The following is a 19,445-nucleotide window of genomic DNA, read 5'->3' on the forward strand; positions in this document are numbered from 1 at the left end:
CACTTCTGACCAGACTTCTCCAGACAGTAGATGGGTGTACCAGGGTCCCACTGTTTTTGGCCAATTCTGAGCTGGATGGCACTGCTGGACATCTTCCGATTGCGAAGGGAAGTAAGCATGATGTGTCTTTCATCTGCTGCAGTAAGTTTCCTTGGCCAACCACTGCATCTACGGTCCTCAACGTTGCCCGTTTCTTTGTGCTTCTTCAAAAGAGCTTGGACAGCACATCTGGAAACCCCTGTCTGCCTTGAAATTTCTGCCTGGGAGAGACCTTGCTGATGCAGTATAACTACCTTGTGTCTTGTTGCTGTGCTCAGTCTTGCCATGGTGTATGACTTCAGCAACCTCACCTTGTTAGCTGAGTTTGGCTGTTCCTCACCCAGTTTTATTCCCCTACACAGCTGTTTCTGTTTCAGTTGATTGTGTTTCAACCTACATATTGAATTGATGATCCTTAGCACCTGTTTGGTATAATTGTTTAATCATACACCTGACTATATGCCTACAAAATCCCTGACTTTGTGCAAGTGTACCTAGAAGAATTGATGTTGTTTTGAAGGTAAAGGGTGGTCACACCAAATATGGATTTGATTTAGATTTTTCTTCTGTTCACTCACTTTGCATTTAGTTAATTGATAAATATAATCTATTAACATGTCTATTTTTGAAAGCATTCTTACTTTACAGCATTTTTTCACACCTGCCTAAAACTTTTGCACAGTACTGTGTGTGTGTGTGTGTGTGTGTGTGTGTGTGTGTGTGTATGTATATATATATATATATATATATATATATATATATATATATATATATATATATATATATATATATATATATATATATTTGAAATTCTATTCTATACTGTTATTGTGACATGAATACAACTGTTCTTTTCTTTACAATTATCTAAAAGAATACATATCAGTTCTACATCAAGATAATTTATCGTGATATCGGCATTTTCTGTTCACCATGCATATACGCTCTATAGGTGTTCCCTGTATATGACATCTAAAACTATACCTTTATGAACATATTAGACTGGAACAATTGTTCTCTGTGAAGTTTTCCCTTGCATTTTAGCTTGATGCATGGATGATGTCAATTTTAGGAAGAGTAAATAGACACTAAACCTTTTTTTTTTTTTTGCAATCTTTTTCCACTCCACAGAAACTAGCAAAGTGGACTATGTTCTTTTCCAAGCCGCCACAGCCATAATGGAAGCCGTTGTCCGGGAATGGATCCTTTTAGAGAAGAGCAGCATTGAATCTCTGCGAACATTCCTTTTAACCTACGTCTTGCAGAGGCCGAAGTAAGTAGATTACCGCAAGATGCATCTGTGGATGTTTTAGGATTTGGCACAGGTGATCAGAACTGAAAACTGGTGGCTGAACAAAACGCTTCTCAAGAGGGAGCAGTGGGTGCATTCGTTACGGCTGCAACTGTCTTAGACTCCTAGTTTATTTCGAGCTATGTTATGTACATGTTTTTAAGATGGAGAGACCTGAAGCAGTAACATTCTATATATACACATTTACCAATATAAAGATGCATTTCAAAAATGTAATCCATACATACTAGAAGATATTTGTTAAATAAAAATGCAATCATTAGTAGTTCTACCTTACTAATTTATAAGATATTACACGTAAAGGCTACGGAGGTCACGAAAATCGTACATTTGAAAATAGTCAGTGAAATCTTGGAAATGGATGTAAAAACACTTGATGAGGCACTTACTGTATTTTTTAAAGGAAATAAAGATTGTCATGCACTGAAAATACAAATCTGCGAGTATCTGTAAATTGTTTGGTTGCGTATGCACACAGCATTTGCGTGTAACTTTGTAGGTCAGTTAATGAGATAGCTGAGCAAGCAACTATGTAAATGGGTGACAGCTAAATATTAAAAATGATTTGAGTTTTTTGTAAAGACAGAAGAACAAATGCATTGGAGAACAGAAGTTTACCAACTTACAGAGGCTTTCTTTTAAATACAGACTGCATTCACAAAAGTGGATACATTTACATTTAAGTAGATGTGCTGAGTTTGTACCCCTTACACAGATTAAAAAAAAAAAAAAATCAAAAGCGATGTCACTGGTACATCCGCCCTCTCAACCAACAGAGAACCCGAAAGGGAGAATTAAAAACATTATTTAGAGAGATGCGGGTATGTGACAGTGAGAGGTATTTTAGAATGACAGATGAAAGGTTGGACGATCTGTTAACCCTTTGCGGTCCATTTATTAATTGCGCGTCAGGCACGCCAGGTCTAATTAATTTTCACACGCGCAGTTAATTTTAGACGCGCTGTTTAAAAGTATTTTTTTCACAGTCAAACGGGTTTAAATGGCCCTGCATATCAACAAAGCACTCACTAGGCATCTCCAGCCCCGCCCCACCCTTTCGTTTGCTATAGCGTTCACCTATGTAAGAAATAAATAATAATAATAATAATAATAATAATAGTCGTACATACCGATCGATCATCTCCGGATCACTCGTTTTATCACCAAACTCCTCAATAATGCGAATAATGTGTTTTCTGTGCGCTGATTGTCAGCCAACTTGTTTACTTCAGACCGCCCTCCGTTATCTGATACCTGATACCATGTATGACTATTCATGAGATACGCCTTTTTTTTTTTTTTTCGACTTGTCTCGGCTCCTGTCGCTCCCACTCGGCAATTGAATGGTTTTCTCGGCTTTTTCTCGAAAAAACGACTAGACACCCGTTTATTGCATTGCTATAATGATGTCGGACCCAGTCCGACAAAGGACCTGTGAGGAATAATTGTAATGTCTTACCCAGTCCGACAATGGACTGCAAAGGGTTAATGCTGTACGCCTTTCCAAAAAAGATGCAAGATTATAGATGACGTAATTCTGACTTGTCGCTCACGGTCGAAGACCCTCGACTCTGACCAGAAATTCTGTCAGTCTGAAGTATGTGCTATAGGTTTTGTACTCTGAAGTAACATTTAAACTTGTCAGCAGTCAAAAGCAATAGTCTTTATATTATTGAATTTGGTGTACTATTTAAAAGTTCTTCTGTATGTTGATGTAGCTAAAACTACATTATTTGGTGAACTTTCCATGACCTATCTGATATGGCTGCCATATCTAGGGCTACTGATTTTCCACGGACAAAATCGTGGAATTAGGCATTGGGAACGGAATTAACCATTTTGGGAATGGAATTTTGCAGTGCTGTCTTTCTCCTCACAATTCCATTTTTTTTTTGCACTACACTTAGTCAAGTTGAGTTAATTCATCGTGTGACTTCACTCACATGTCTCTGCTGAAACTCAACATGGTGGCTGCACCAACGAAGAAAAAAATATGCAATGTATCAGCAAAATACAGAGCTAAAACATTTTCTGTGTAAGGAGGGTGGGATACTATTCTTCAAGTTTTACTGTCTGGAACAGGATGACGTCACTGGTCAGGCTGTCGTAACCAGGAAGTAGACCCAGAGAAAGAAGCTGCAAGTTTGAATGCGCTAATGTGGTACAAACACTAACAAAACCACACTGGTCAAAATAAAAGGCACATGGGCCAAAACAAAAGGTTTGACAAAAAATCACACAAACAAACAAACAACACAGCACAGGCTACAGACCACTAACCTTCACCACGAACACCGACATTAATTCTCAAAACTAACTATTTCACCACCTGTGATCACCTTATTTATACACCTGTGGCTGGAGCCTTCATTAATTTTTTAAACATTTATTCAATTGACGTGTGTTTGCAGGGAGGATTTGAACTCCCTCCCTGCCACCCAATATTCCCCATACATACACACACCCCTGCTTCAGCAGAGCGTTTGCCCTGCCACACTGTTAATCGATTGATCATGTACGAGTCAATACTATTAAAGATCATATTGCCAGTTGTAAACATGTAGAGAACAAGAAAGCAAATAAGACGGCAGCAAAAAATGGCAAAGCACGGTATTCTATGCTGAAAAACCTAGACCTACTGCGCTCAAGACGGGGCTTTCCCGAAGTAAGTAAGCTAAATTAATTGCATATTTAGTTATTGTTTTAATTTATTTCTTTCCACTCTACCTGCATTTTAATAAAGCTATAATAAGCAATGTTAAACCATGACCGTTTTGTAATTAAACAAGCTCAAAGCTATTTTTCAAGCTATACATTCCTTAAAAGAAATGATTTGCTTTACTGTGTAAAGGATGTTGTCACTACACTACACATCGTTTGTTTCGTAAAGACATTCTGTCTGGAGACACACCTCTTGTTAGATTTTACAAATAAGGCAGAATTAGCTAAGAAACAATTGGGAGGATTAATTATGCGTTTACATTAAAAGGAGCGCTATTTAAATTACAATCGTACACAACAATGAATCTGTAGCAACGAGTCAGTCAACACGCCTGTATTTATCAAAGTGTTTCATATTTTATTCTAGTTATTGTAATGGTCAGTAAAACTGTAAGTAGGATTCCCTTTCAAGTAGGAAATGTATCCATTACATAACAGCCAATTATATGACCGGCAACGTCATCACGCCAGTGTCTGCCCCTCCTCAGAGACACTAGGCTCTTTGATGTTTGAACAGCACCATTTTCTTTTCAACCTGATTCGAGCAAGCTGCAGAGAGATGCATCGTTTCAAACAGCAAAGTTTTTTTATTTTATTTATTTTTTATTATTTTTTTAAACTTTCAATTGTATGTTGCTTTGTGGAATTAATTGTTGAATTATTTTATAATTTAAGCTTTTTTCCTGGAGGTTTTGAGTGTGTTTTTGTGAGTCCGTGTGCAGCCTTGTGGCACGCCGGGAGCCTGCGGCTTGTCTGCACCTCCCTCCCGCAGATCATTTCACCCTCCTCTCTGTGTAACGGTTCACTCTGGCTGGAGTTGTATCTCTGAGGAGATTATTCAACCTATCTGGGCCCAGATAGTCTTGTATTAGTACAATGGGAGAGCTTGTCTCTGTTCATGCCGCAGCGGTGGGCACCTTTTTAGCACCATGCTGTGAAGGCTTTTAAGCTCAGGCTATCAAGCGGCGAGCACACACAGGCAGGCTCTGCTGCGGTACCGCTGTTGTTGTTGCCAGTGGTCTGTGTGGTTGCTTCCAGCCCCACCTGATACCACTGCGGTTGCCCATGCACCGCACCAAGCCGGTTGCACCAGCAGCTCCAGTCCTGGTACCATCCGTGCACTGCACCGGGTCGCGGCAGCCTCAGTACCAAGCCGTGGCTGCACTGGCCTGTGCAGTGTTCACCGGTACCGTCCGTGCACCACACTGGGTCGCGACAATCTCGGTACCGTACTGAGCCGCGGCCACACCGGTACTGCCTGTGCATAGTTTACCGGTACCGCACCGGCCCTTGCACTGGTACAGAGATGGAACAGCAGGTTCAGGATGTAACTGTCTGGCAGCAGGATGACTCTCTCTCTTGTAGCCTCAGAGGAGCCTAATGAGGACATGGAGCAGGAACTGGAACTCAGGCCTCAGACTGAGGACATCGAGTCAGAAACTTTCAGTTCCCCTTCCCTTTTCTGGGGAACTCACAGCCCTGTTAAAGCGTGGCACCGCAGCACTACAGGTGCCCTGGTCTGAGCAGAGCGTGCCCAGGAGGTCGATATCTGATTGACCCTCATCTCCGGCTGTGCAGACCTCTGGTCCACCTGTCCGCCCGGACTTTCTGCATGAGGGCCATTCCTCATGGGTTCACCCTGCGACAGCCCCGGCTGTTTCGCGGTCGGCTGACCTATTGTACAAGGTACACGAGGCAGAGAAGCTGGCTCTTAGCAACTTCCCGATTTGCTGCTTTAGTTAAGGCTCCACATTTGCTAGTCTTGGCTAAGGACGTGTCCGTCCCGAAATAAGCAATGCAAGGTCACTTGAGACCATGCTCAAAAAGGCTTATTCGGCAGAGGCCTTCGCCACACGTATGGGTAGCATTACTAGCACCCTTGTGGCGTACCAGGCTACGCTGATGCAGGCGCTGTCGGTGAACCACAGACCCCCCACGCATGCTGGAAGAGCTGCGCTTAGTGACAGATCATCTCCTGCAGCTGTCCAAATTCAATGGACAGGCACGGGGCAGAGCTCTTGAAGAGCTCTTGAAGAGGTTGCAGCAAGTCAGAGAGTCGAGCAAGGAGCTGGTTCGCCTGCTGCCAAAGAAAGTGCCACAAGTCCGCAGACCACGGCAATCCGTGGTGCTCCAGACCCCAGCTGCCCCAGCGCAGCGAGGCGCCCCTCGTGCCAGATGCGCCCCGCCAACAGGGGACATCGCTGCCAGTATCACCACCCTTTGCAGGCTCAGAGGGTGCAGGCGAAACCTGCCGTGGCTCAGCAGCCCTGAGGGTTTGCTGCCACAGGCCCAGGGTTCCTTCTCTCAGAACCACCTGGCACATTAGTGATCATGCACCAACGACATCTGGGTGCTCAGCTCGATTCCGCTCGGCTGCCGGCTCCAGTTCAAACAAGGCCCTCCCCCCTTCGCGAGAGTGGTTGTGACCACGGTCACAAACCCTCGCAACGCCCTGGTGGTGTCCCAAGAGGTGATGACCCTGCTAATGAAGTGGGCTATTCAAGTGGTAGACCCCCTTGAACTGGAGTCTGGTTTTTACTCTCGGTACTTCTTGGTGTCCAAACAGAATGGTGGTCTCCGACCCATTCTCAACCTCAGACAGCTCAATCTGTTCCTGAGGCGCAGAAAGTTCAAGATGCTGTCCACACAGCAACTCTTGCGCACAGTACAGGCGACTGGTTCACCACAGTTGTCCTGAAAGACACCTTCTTCCATGTCCCCATACTACCAGGCCACAGAAAGTACCTGCGCTTCTCCTTCCAGGGAAAAGCGTACGAGTTCCGTGTTGTGCCGTTCGTCCTCTCACTAGCTGCTCACACTTTTTCAAAGTGCATGGATGCTATACTGGCCCCTCCTGAGACTCAAGTGAATCGAGTGTTAAATTATCAGGACGACTGGCTCATCTGATCTAGTTATCGACCATTTAGGCAAGCTCGGTCTTATGGTAAACGTACAAAAAAGCCAGCTAGTGCTGTCCCAGGTTGACACCTACTTGGGAATCCACTTGAACTCAAGCAATATGATCGCCACTTTGCCAGATGAAAGAGTTCACAGGTTCTTGTTCTGCTTAGAGCTTTTTCAGCTCGGCAAAAGACTGAAGGTGTCCACCTTCCAGCAGCTCCTGGGCCTGATGGCAGCAGCTTCCCAGATACTTATTCTAGGCCTCCTCCGAATGCACCCCCTCCAAAAGTGGTTCAACCGCAAGGTTTTTCAGCATGCAGTGAGCCACATCGCTTACTTACAGTGACGCGTCATTGCATGGCGACCCTAACCTGGTGGAAACAACTGACCCATCTGTGCCTGGGAGTGGCTCTGGGTTACCAGGAGGGAGGTCATCACCACCGACGCCTCGGGCACAGGCGAGGAGTGCCGGGTGCGTGGCAACCCCCTTGTATCTGGTCTTGCAGCATTTTTATCGGTTCAAGGCAGGCAATTGTTGATCTGGATGGACAACACTACAGTGGTGGCTTATGCAAATCACCAAGGTGGCCTGCGGTCACCCAGTCTCCTTCGAGCAGCCAGCAATCTACTACTTTGGGCACACGACAACACTCTTTCAGAGCAGTAAATCAGCGGGGAGTTAGAATGGGGCAACGGACCTCCTATCAAGGAAGGTTCCCTGGGGTTCCCAAGTGGTGCATCCAATAAAGGTGCTCCACGTGGAGTGCAGGATGTGCCCTATAGTCTGGATGTCGCGAGTTTGAGTCCAGGCTATTCCTTTGCCGACCTGAGGACGGGAGCTTCCAGGGGGCGGCACTCAATTGGCTGAGCCCCGCCCGGGTGGGAGGGAGGGTTAGGTCGGCCAGGGTGTCCTCGGCTCACCGCTCACCAGCTGCCCCTGTAGTCTGGTCGGGTGCCTGCGGTCTTGCCTGTAAGCTGCACGAGAGCTGTGTTGTCCTCCGACGCTGTAGCTCTTGGTTGGTTGCATGGTGAGTCCGCAGTGTGAAAAAAAGCGGTCGGCTGACGGCACACGCTTCGGAGGACAGCGTGTGTTTGTCTTCGCCCTCCCGAGTCAGCGCAGAGGTGGTAGCGGTGAGCTGAGCCAAAAAAATAATTGCCCATTTCCAAATTGTGGAGAAAATAATAAAAATAATTGGCAATGCGGATTGGAATGGAGACTTCACCCTGACGTGGAGAACGTGATTTGGGACAGATTTGGGAGAGCAGACTTGGATCTCTTTGCCTCACTGGAATCAGCCCATTGTCCCCTCCTGGTTCTCCATTTAGGAGAGCGAGGCTCCGCTAGGTGTAGATGCCATGGCCCACAAGTGGCCGAGGGCTCTACTGTATGGCTTCCCACTGACAGCAGTGCTACCGATGTGTCTGGAGAAGATCAGGCGAGACCAGGCCAGGGTTATGTTAGTACCCCAGTTTGACCCAGGAGGACCACCCCTGGCAACTACCTCTCCACCGCGACCTGCTCAGTCAGACACGAGGGACTGTGTGGCACCCCGATCCATTGAGCCTACAGCTCTGGATGGCTGCATTTTAGCCAGCTAGGGCTGTGACAGTTATTTCAACTTTTCAGAATGCCTTCTACACGAGCCGAGTGTGGGTATGTGTGGGCTGTTTTCCAGACCTGGTGTCTGACATGACGCTTCAACCCCACTACATTTCCCATGCCAGTCATTCTGCAGTTCTTGCAAGACCTCTTTTGAAATCACCCTCGACATTGAAGGTGTACTTGACAGCGATTTCTGCTTGCCATGTTAAAATCGACTCGGTCTCCACAGGATCTCACTTCCTGGTGGGGCAATTTTTGAAAGGTGCTCGGAGGCTGCTTGCTCCCCTTAAGGACAGGGTTCCTCAGTGGTTGCTTAATATGTAGTGCTTGAGGCACTCATGAAGCCACTCTTTGAGCCCCTGCATTAAGCCGAGCTGAAGTATCTGTCTTTTAAGACAGCATTTTTGCTTGCCATCACCTCCACCAAGCACGTGAGCGAGATGCAAGCTTTTTCTGTGGCGAAAGCTTGTCTGTTTCTCGCGGAGTATAGGACCAAGGTCACGCTCCGCATGAACCCTGCTTTCTTTCCCAAATGTATTTCTACCTTCCACGTCAACCAATCGGTGGAGCTGGAGGCTTTCGATCCTCCTACTAAAGATCAATTCAAATAAGAAAAAAAAATAGGGAATACAGTAAATAACAGTAGATAATTACGGGTTCGACTAAGAGCAGTTAACTTAAATGAAAACTATTTGCTTATTGAGTAAAGTCCAGTATGAGTACAAGCTGATCCAAGTACTGTTACGATTGGGTGCCATTAGTCCAGTATAGTCGAGAGTTCTGAGGTTTACAGATGCTATCTGAAAAGGTGTGTCTTGAGGAGACGCCGGAAGGTGGTCAGGGACTGAGCAGTCCTGACATCTGTAGGAAGCTCATTCCACCACTGCGGGGCGAGGGAGGAGAAGGAGCGGGCTTTGGAGGCAGGGGAGCATAGAGGAGGTACAGCCAGTCTTCTAGTGCAGGAGGATTAAAACCACTAAGATAAAAATGCCATTTTATAAATGTCTGTTAAGTTTAGACTTAAAAATACCCACAGACCCAGCTTCCCTAACACAAGGAGGTAGTGCATTCCATAGATCAGGGGCTCTTAAAGAAAAAGCCCTACCTCCCATATTGATTTTATTGACCCTGGGAACAACGAGCAGCCCAGCTTCCTATGATCTAAGAGTGTGATTTAGGAGATACGCGGTCAGTAAGAGCTCCATTCAAGGCTTTATAGATCAATAATAAGATTTTAAAATCAATTCTATATTGAACAGGGAGCCAGTGCAAGGAGGCTAAAACGGGTGATATGGTCATTTTTTTTGGTTTTAGTCAAAATTCTAGCAGCGGTATTCTGAACAAGCTGTAGGCGGGACACCGCACGTTTTGGGATGCCAGAGAGGAGTGCATTACAGTAATCAATTCTTGAAGAAACAAAGGCATGTGTTAGTCTCTCTGCATCCGATAAGCAGATAATAGGTCTCAGTTTGGCTGTTTCTCAAGTGATAGAAGGATACTTTAGAAACTTCCCTAATATGAGACTCAAATGATAAATCAGGATCAAAGAGAACCCCTAAATTTTTTTTTCAGTTTTAGGATTTGATAAAAGACTGCTAGGGTCAAACTCATGCAATCCTACATTTTTTAGTTGGTTATGGGAGCCTACAAACAGAACCTCTGTTTTATCTGAATTCAGCATTAGGAAGTTTTGGGACATCCAGCACTTGATGTCAGCAAGGCAAGCAGCAACTTAACACCCTGACAGAAGTATCATCAGGTTTTAAAGACAAATATAGCTGGGTGTCATCTGCATAGCAGTGCAAGTTCACACCATGTTTCCTGATAATATCACCCAGTGGTAACATATATAATGAAAATAGCAATGGACCCAGAATAGAACCTTGTGGAACACAACAATCAACTTCGGTCAATGCTGAGTTTTCCTCCCCAATAGAGACAAATTGATACCTACCAGATGGGTAAGATTGAAACAGGATAAGACAAGGCCAGATAGTCCCACTAAGTATTTGAGCCAATTTAATAAGATGGAGTGGTCTACAGTGTCAAAAGCAGCTCATAGATCAAGAAGAATTAGAACTGATGGAAAGCCCAAGTCAGAGCTTATCAGTAGGTCATTTACAACTTTGACAAGGGCTGTCTCTGTACTATGTGCAGCACGAAATCCAGACTGAAATTTCTCAGATACACCATTAACCCTTTGCGGTCCTATGTCGGATCTGGTCCGACATCGCAATTTTCCCTTTCTGGTCCGACATCATCAAAAAGACGCAAAAAACAGGTCTCTAGTCGTTTTTTCTCCAGAAAAAGATGAGAAAACCATTCAATGGCTGAGTGAGACCGATAGGAACCGAGAGAAGCCGAAAAAAAGGGCGTATCTCATGAATACTGGTAGACCCGACACCACATAGTTAACACGAACATAAACAAGATAGCTGCTTCCGCATCCAGCGCTCAAAGAACATCACAAACATTTGCAGAGCTTTTTTTAGATGTTATAGTAATAAAATAACGACTTGGATCACATTATTGAGGAGTTCGGTGATAAAACGAGTGATCAAGAGATGATTTAACGGTATGTACTATTATTAAGAGCTATTTTAAAATATAGCGAACAAGAGATGGGGCGAGGCTGGAGATGCAGTACTGAGTGTCCTGTTAATATGCAGTGCCTTTTAAACCTGTTTTACTGTGAAAAAAAATACTTTTAAACAGCGCGTCTAAAATAAACTGCGCGTGTGAAAATAAATTGGACCTGACTCGCCTGACACGCGCTGAATAAATGGACCACAAAGGGTTAAGAGTTAAAAAAAACTTTGTACTTGAAATGCAACAACCCTTTCTAAAACCTTGTCTAAGAATGGAAGATTGGAGATGAGCCTGTAGTTATTAATGAGTTTAAGATCCAAGTTGTGTTTCTTGAGCATTGGCTTTATTATAGCTACCTATAGAACAATACCAGAAGAAAGAGAACTATTTATAATTTTTAAAATGTGCGTAATAATAACTCCAAGAGCATTTTCTAAATAATTTTGTAGGAATGGGGTCAAGAGAACATACTGTAGTTCTCATGTGCTGAATCAGAACTGTCAGCTCCTGGGTAGTAAGTGTTATTTCCTAATTGCTTATGCCTCAAAAGTATAGAAAATGGCTATTATTCCCCACAAACTTTGCTTTTGTGACCAGGACAGTGATATTTTGAAATTTACCTATTTCCAATGAGAAAACGGGCGAATTTGTGTCTTTTCGTTCACATAAAGTCAGAAAAAAACAACATATGAATCCAAATTAACATGTATTTATACAAAAGTTATTGTATTTCTTGCTCTTATTGTATTACTTGTATTGTAACACTTGAAATGTATTTGCTTACGATTGTAAGTCTCCCTGGATAAGGGCGTCTGCTAAGAAATAATAATAATAATACAAAAGTGACTACAAAAGATTTAGAAGTGAGTAGTCTTTTTGGTTGGTAGTATGGGTTTCTCTCCTCAGCTCCACCTCTGAAATTGTCATCTGGATCTACAACGTCTTCCTCGCTCTCTGACTTGCTGCTCTCTTCTAAAGACGGCTGCTCTCTCTCCGGAGGAGTGGGTACGGGGAGCTCATGGCAGTGTGGCACCGGGGTGATGGATGAAGGAGGTCCGGATACGAGATAGCAGGTGCATTCTTGCCAGTCCAATGTTTGGAAGGGTCCACCTTGCAGAAGTAGCAGTTACTTGAGTGGTCAGTGGGTTCCCGCCAAATTCTTGGGATAGCGAACTTCATGGCTCTCTTTTCCCCTCTGTACCATCCTACAAAAATACATTTATTTCACCCATGACTAATGTGTAAGAGATTCTCGCAACGTTTTTCATATATTATATATTTTTTCAATAACATTGAAAATTGTAAAACATTTTACAATTAAAAACTTTTACAATTTTAAAAATTAACAAATTTTATAACAAAATTCCGAGCAACAATTGTCCATCTTACCTTCCAGAGTTTTTTTTGCAGTGCTCGCAGGTGAAATGAGGTGCCCAGGGTTTGTCTTGATCCCCGACAGGCATGCCGAAATATGCCTTGTAGGCCTCACACATCTTAGCAGATGCTTCCACGGAGTACTTTTTCGCTCTTGTCTTGATAAATTGGCCGCAGACATAGCAAAATGCGTCTGCCGGATGCTTGCAGCCTCTTGATGCCATCTCAGAAAAATACAGACATGTATCCACTTAGGCAGCTGGAACTAAACTGAACTGGTGGGCTTAAGGCCCCTGTATTTATACTACTATTTATATTACTAGAAAGTTCTAGAAGTTACTCCAAGTTTACTCAGCACTGAATCTATCTGGGATGTTCTGGAAAATAGGTAAATTTCAAAATATCACTGTCCTGGTCACAAAAGCAAAGTTTGTGGGGAATAATAGCCATTTTCTATACTTTGAGGCATAAGCAATTAGGAAATAACATTTACTACCCAGGAACAAAAAAAAAATAAATAAATCATTGTTACACGGTGAAAAAACCTCCATAGTAGCCTTAGAGGCACTAATAGGTAATACTGTGCAACAACTTAATAGAATATGTTTGTGGAATCTGATTTCTAATGTGTAGTATTTTATTTTTAAAGTGATTTAAGCAGTCATTACAGCTAGGAACAAAACCAGTATAAAGGCTGGAACTATTTGGAGAAGGATTAATTAATTTATCAGTTGTAGCAAAAAGAAATCTAGGATTATTTTTATTAGTTTCAATTACGTTAGAGTAATAAGTTGATCTGGCCAATGCCAGAGCTTTCCTATATTTAGCCAGTTGGTCCTTCCATATAGTGTAGTGAACATGCAGTTTCGTAACCCGCCATGTCCATTCTAATTTCCGACCCTCATATTTCAATTTGCGAGTAGCATCATTAAACCACGTTGAGCTTTTTAAAAAAAAAACACATTTTTAACAACTATACCACGAGAGATTACCAGGTCTGGAGTATGGCCACGATTGTGTGTGGGACCTTTTACATGCTGGATATAGTCTAAGGAATCCAGTAGCCTCATAAATTCCACAGAAGTGGAGTCAGATTTTGTATCAACATGTAGGTTAAAATCACCCAGTAGAAGAATCCTGTCATAATGGATTGTCAATGAAGATAGCAAGTCACTAAATTCAGCTAAAAATAATGGGTTTGACTTAGTTGGTCGATAGATAATTACAATATGAACAGGTAGTGTACTATTTAGTGTTAATGTTAACAGTTCAAAAGATGAATAACTTGGGACAGTAACCTGATTAATTCTATGTTCACTACGGAAAATAGTAGCAAGTCCACCTCCCTGCCCAGTAGAGCGAGCTTTCTGAAAAAAAAGAATAGTAAGGTGGGGAAGCCTCAGTCAGGGAAACGTTGTCATTAGGGCCAAGCCAAGTTTCAGTTAATGATAAAATATCAGTCCCGTAATCCTGAATAAAATCACTAATTAACAGAGCCTTATTAGACAAACCTGACATTAAATAAGCTTAAAAGTAGAACAGTCCTGTCTAGTGCAAGTGATAGAGCAGGGATAATAGGAATCTGAGTAAGATTACTGTAACAAACACCTCTATCATTACTCACTGGGAAGCAGGGGTGGCAGGAAGCTACAACCTCAATCTTGCATATCTCTTTAGGTCCCCCCCTCCCAGTGCCTAGTTTAAATATGATAATACAGAGCCTAATTCTAGAAAAGTATAGAAAATTCTGGATTGTAGGTGAACATTCTTGGAGAGTATAAAAGGGTTAGGCATAGGATGATTGCTGTCATTATCAATACGTCAATATGGGAAAAAGTAAAGTTATCTGAAGACCTATAAATAATTTATTGTCAAAGCTGGAGAAGGATACAAGAACTGCAAAACTCCAAAAATGCTAATTCAAAAGTATTCATACCCTGACAAGAACAATTTAATTAATGGCTAGTTGGGGCACCTTTAGCAATAATAACCTCTTTTAAACGATTTGGATATTTGTCAGTGAGCTTTTGGCATTATTTGTTAGTGATTTTTGACCATTCTTCAACGCAAAATTGTTCCAGTTCATTCAAATTCCAAGGACTTCTCTTGTGGACAGCCGCCTTCAACTCAGACCAAAGATTCTCAGTCAGATTTAGATTGGGACTTTGACGAGGCCATTCCAGAACCTTTTTTTCTTCTTTAACCGTTCTGAAGTAGATTTTGATGAGTGCTTTGGATCGTTGTCGTGTTGGAACGTCCAGTTGCGCTTTTAAACCAAGTTTTATAGCGGAAGGTTTCAGAATTAGGTTCTGTATTATCATATTGAAATTTCTATCACCGTTTAGACAATACAATCATAGCATCAAAGGGTATGAATACTTTTGAATTAGCATTTTTTAATTATAGACATCTATTTTTTGTAACTTTGTTTTCCTCATCCACAAAAGCAAAACTTTTGCTACAACGGAATTTTACTAAAATTCTTTGTTTTTGAGAAATTTCAAGAAATTAGAAATTTCCATTGTGGTATGTAAACTTTTGACTACAACTGTTTAATATAGGTAAGCAATAAGACACGACAGGGTGTTGGTTGTGCTAGAAAAATCGCACGCCCAGGAGCGTAGTAAGGCACGATTCTTATACATAACAAAATAACACAGAAATACTTTCCTTGAAGCACAACTTTTATAACTAGGCCAGGTTACGTCAAGAAATGGCTTGATAAGGTTCTTGCTTGGATCAATAAACAACCAAATGAGTAAAATGGGCCAAATGAACCTCCTCTTGTTTGTAACATTTCTTATATTCTTAAGTCACATACAACATAACACCACCATGAATCTATACTGTACAAATCTTTTAGAAAGTAAAACAAGTAAAACATATGCAATTCAATAGGGAAAAATTCAAAGTTAAGCATTATATTTAGCTACATTTCTTAAACGGGCCACTAATGTAGATGACTTACGTGCTATTAGAATAGAATTCTGTTTAAGTGTATTCAAGCCAAATGTCTCTGTCAAAACAATGCCCCAGTGCTCCTTAAATAAGAACAAAAGACATTTTACCAGCGAGAAGAGGCCATTTGGCCCATCGTGCTCGTTTTGGTTGTTAAAAATGTTGCAAAGAAAGTAAATTAGACAAAAGACAACCACTATGGCTACACTATAATAAACTGCAAGTACTTTTTATTGCTTTCATGCTGAACCTGTAGCCGTCTGCATTGGTAGACTTTTGCAGCGTGACTCGGAAGCTTTAGGTCCTGTGCTTTCCTCTGCAGTTGATGCGTCACATTGATCCTGTAGTGTTAGGGAAACTGATATGCTGGCAGTGAAGTCTGTATTCATCCTGGTCGTTCCACCGCTCATGCATGCAATTCAAAACACAGGATTTTCACAGCTATCACATTACATGCACATAAAATCAGATTAACACAAAATCCAAAGAATATAAAAACATCGTTAACATTTTGGACATGAGAGTTTTATTATTTATTATTTCTTAGCAGATGCCCTTATCCAGGGTGACTTACAATTGTTACAAGATATCACATTGTTTTTATATACAATTACATTATTTTTTTAAAACAATTTTAACATTTTGATTGTCCGCCTTCAACAGGATTGAGGTTGTCATCTGGCTGAAATCCAAAATACTTCCAAGTCAAGCTTCTCTCTCCAGCATTCGCCATGACTGCTGCAGTAATTTAATTTTCCCAGAACACGCAGTTGGTCACTTCCACTGAGTACAATTGTAATAAAAAGAGAAAGAGAGAGCCTAGCTTGATGATTATAGCAGCACTGATAGGGTTGAGGCCCACTGGATGACCAAGTTCGACTCCCTAGAAGTGCCAGATCCAATATGGTTTTTGTGAGCAATGAGAGATGTAAGTTTGAAAAAAAACTTAAAGGGCTGGGGAGAAGCTGTCTTTGTTTCAGTGTGAGTTTGTTCAGTTAGTCAGAAAATGGAGAGCAGGAATTAACAACTGGAACTGCCCGCTGCTAATAACATCCAGCAAATACCCACATAGATGATTAACTTTGCAGTCGGAGAGAGAGAAAACGAGCAAAACTAACTGTCAGTTTCCATTACCATCGAGGAGACGCTGTGAGTGATTTAAATTAAAATTGAAGGAAAACTCTGATTATTTTGAAGGACTTTAAAATTAAAAGAACTTTACTACCCGGGATTCTCACTAAAGAGGACAATTAATGATTAAAGACTAAATGAATGGACTGGATTGACCTACCGGGAATTGGTCAGTTTTACTGGAAGAATGTATGTCATCGCGCATTGTCAACAGTGCATCAACTCTGCGAAACAAAGAGAGTAATCCCAATTAAACTAAAGAATAGAATGATTTACAGAAACTATACCACCTCCATGATCCTATATTTTATCATATTTTAATTTGTCAAATGAAAAGTACTAAAACTGGTTTTATTATTATTATTATTATTATTATTATTTTTTTTTTTTTTTTTTAAATTGTCATTACAACCGAGTTAGGAAGATTCAATGCAGATCCACCGTCTAATAATATATTTGCGTCGGCTACTTTATTAAAAAAAATTAAGATTATTCTTGGGTATTTTTCATTGTCCATTTTTGTTGCATTATCTGTCATTACTGTAAGGAGATGTATAGTACATAATAGCTATACATATGTGCCCCAAAAAAAGTGTATTCCCTTTGTTGTGATATCTTAAAAATATGTACCCGTGCTTGTCAGAGATAAATTGGGGGTTCATGTATAGAGGCTGTACACTTAAGAAGACACAAGAAGGCATGATGGAGCTGAGCCCCTTATCTGCTGATATGCAAATGCTTTAGTCAGAGAGGTGTGCCGGTTTCATGCAACAGTTGTGAAAGTGACCAAACGTGCTAGTACTGTTGTGTAAAAAAAAAAAAAAAAAAAAAGCTTATAAAATGAACCGTTGCATTCAAGACAGCAAAAATCTAAAATATAAATACACTTAAAGTTTGTGTGTTGCATAGGTAGTGCCATTAACAGAATACTCCGAAAACTTAAGATAAAGAAAATATTTTAATGAAAGGCTGTAATGAAGAAGAAAAAAAAACCTGAGAAATATTTAGGGAATTAAAAATGAAATGTACTGCAGCTTGCTTGACTGCACTAAAATATCTACATTATATGACAATGTGCTTGCTGTGGTGTATTTAATATAAATTATAGCAGAACAAACTAAAAAACTTTTTTACTGAAAAATAAACAGTAACATGTAACAGAAGAGCTGTCTGTGTTACGTGCTGTCAAATCAGGACTTCACTAACACTGAGCATGGGAGCTGCAGCATGCTGTTTCCCATATTACTGTACACAAGGTGCGGTCACCAATTCCACACACATTTTCAGCCAGTCTTGTATTGCAGGGGCTTTGATGCTTCAAAAGTCTATTGTTCTTGTTGATCTTGCCTTGCTGTGAGCAGTGCTGAAATAAAGCTCCTTCATTGTACTAATGGAGTACTTTCTCAGACACTACTAGTCAAGCACATTCTTAAACCATCCAAAATTGCGCCAGAATGCACCATTTGAATCCCTTTTTTTCAAAAAGGTCCCAGTAGGAGGGGGGACACCGCCCTCCCACACTCTCCCCCATCAGCACTACCACTACAATGAGATCGGTGCCTCCTACTACCTTGTAAGTGCCACATATCTTAAAGTTAATTGAAAACCCTGTATTAACCCTTCATAGCATCAATGAGGTGCAAAGGCACATACTCAAAACTATTTCAAGTCCCCTGAATCAACTCGGTGTATTTGATAACTGCATCATTTGCAGTATCCTGCTTATTATTTCTACAGTATTAAAAAATATGATTTTAGATTTTTACATCTATCCTTAGTTGTGTAAAAGAAGATGTGTCTTTTGAATGCTGTAGGCTGCCACTATAGCTCAGTTTCTGTGCACCTGATATTGCTAAGAGGTGTAGGAAATATATATTGCTTCTAAAATGGTCGATTTAACCCTACATATTCATCCTGTGCAGTCAATATACAATTTATAATCATACATCCATGAAACTATGTGGCAATATGTTTGTTTGTATAATACATTTGTTTCTAGAACTGTATTTGATATGTGCGTCTTTTACAGCATCCTGCTTATTACAGTATTGGAGAAATATGATTTTCTTGTTTTCCATCTTCCAAGTGTTACAAAAAAAGAAGCGCCGAAATGTGCCCCCATCTTCAGGACTTTGATGATGGCGTTGGTTATATTGGCATAGTTTTTTTTCCCCTGAGGGTTGGAGTTTTTAACCTCTATTGTTTTGTTATGTATGCTGTTTTTTTATGCATAATATGATTTGAATGCATATTGAAGTGCAGCTGTGTGTTTACTGTTGCAGACAAAGTATTGGCATCCTGCGCTTATTATACCACAATTCACAGTAACAGATTAAGGACAAGCATTAGTAAACTTTAGAAACTGGTTATGTTAATTCATAACCAGTGTGTTTCACCTTGTTGGTGAAATCGGGGACCATTCTGTCTTGCATATTTCCTTCAGCTCAGACAGATTGAACACACAATGCTCACAATGCTTGTCTACAGCTTTTTTTCAGATCAATCCAAAGCATTTCTAATGGATTGAAATCTGGTGATTTGATTCAGTAATTCCAGAGTTGACTTAACCATATGCTTTGGGCCATTGTCATAAAGATAGCCTGCCAATTAGCCAATGAGCGGACACACACCCCTTTTTACCCCACCCCTTCACAAACAGCATTTTTACCCCAGTATTTTTTCATTATTAATTTTTGTATCTTCAGTTCAACTTTTTTGATGACTTGACTTGTTTCCACTGCCAGGAATTGTCCAGAAAAGTTATTAATTTCAAGAGAACGAGAAAGAGAAAGTTTGCAGTGTGATAGCCGAAGTTGG

At 41.3% G+C, this 19,445-nt stretch overlaps 1 protein-coding gene across 2 annotated transcripts in view; it reads left to right on the forward strand.

Annotated features, from left to right (window-relative positions):
* Positions 1-19,445, forward strand: part of xpo4 (exportin 4) — a 112,765-nt gene that overhangs the window by 38,634 nt on the left and 54,686 nt on the right. The window contains exon 3 of one of the 2 annotated variants that reach the window (XM_059028761.1): positions 1,171-1,312. In XM_059028761.1, coding sequence (XP_058884744.1) covers positions 1,171-1,312 — 142 coding nt within the window. Of the gene's footprint in view, positions 1-1,170; positions 1,313-19,445 lie in introns of those variants that run through there. The other variant, XM_034012204.3, reaches the window with a different exon arrangement.

This window comes from Acipenser ruthenus, chromosome 8 (assembly GCF_902713425.1).
Source record: "Acipenser ruthenus chromosome 8, fAciRut3.2 maternal haplotype, whole genome shotgun sequence".
NCBI classification, from domain to species: domain Eukaryota; kingdom Metazoa; phylum Chordata; class Actinopteri; order Acipenseriformes; family Acipenseridae; genus Acipenser; species Acipenser ruthenus.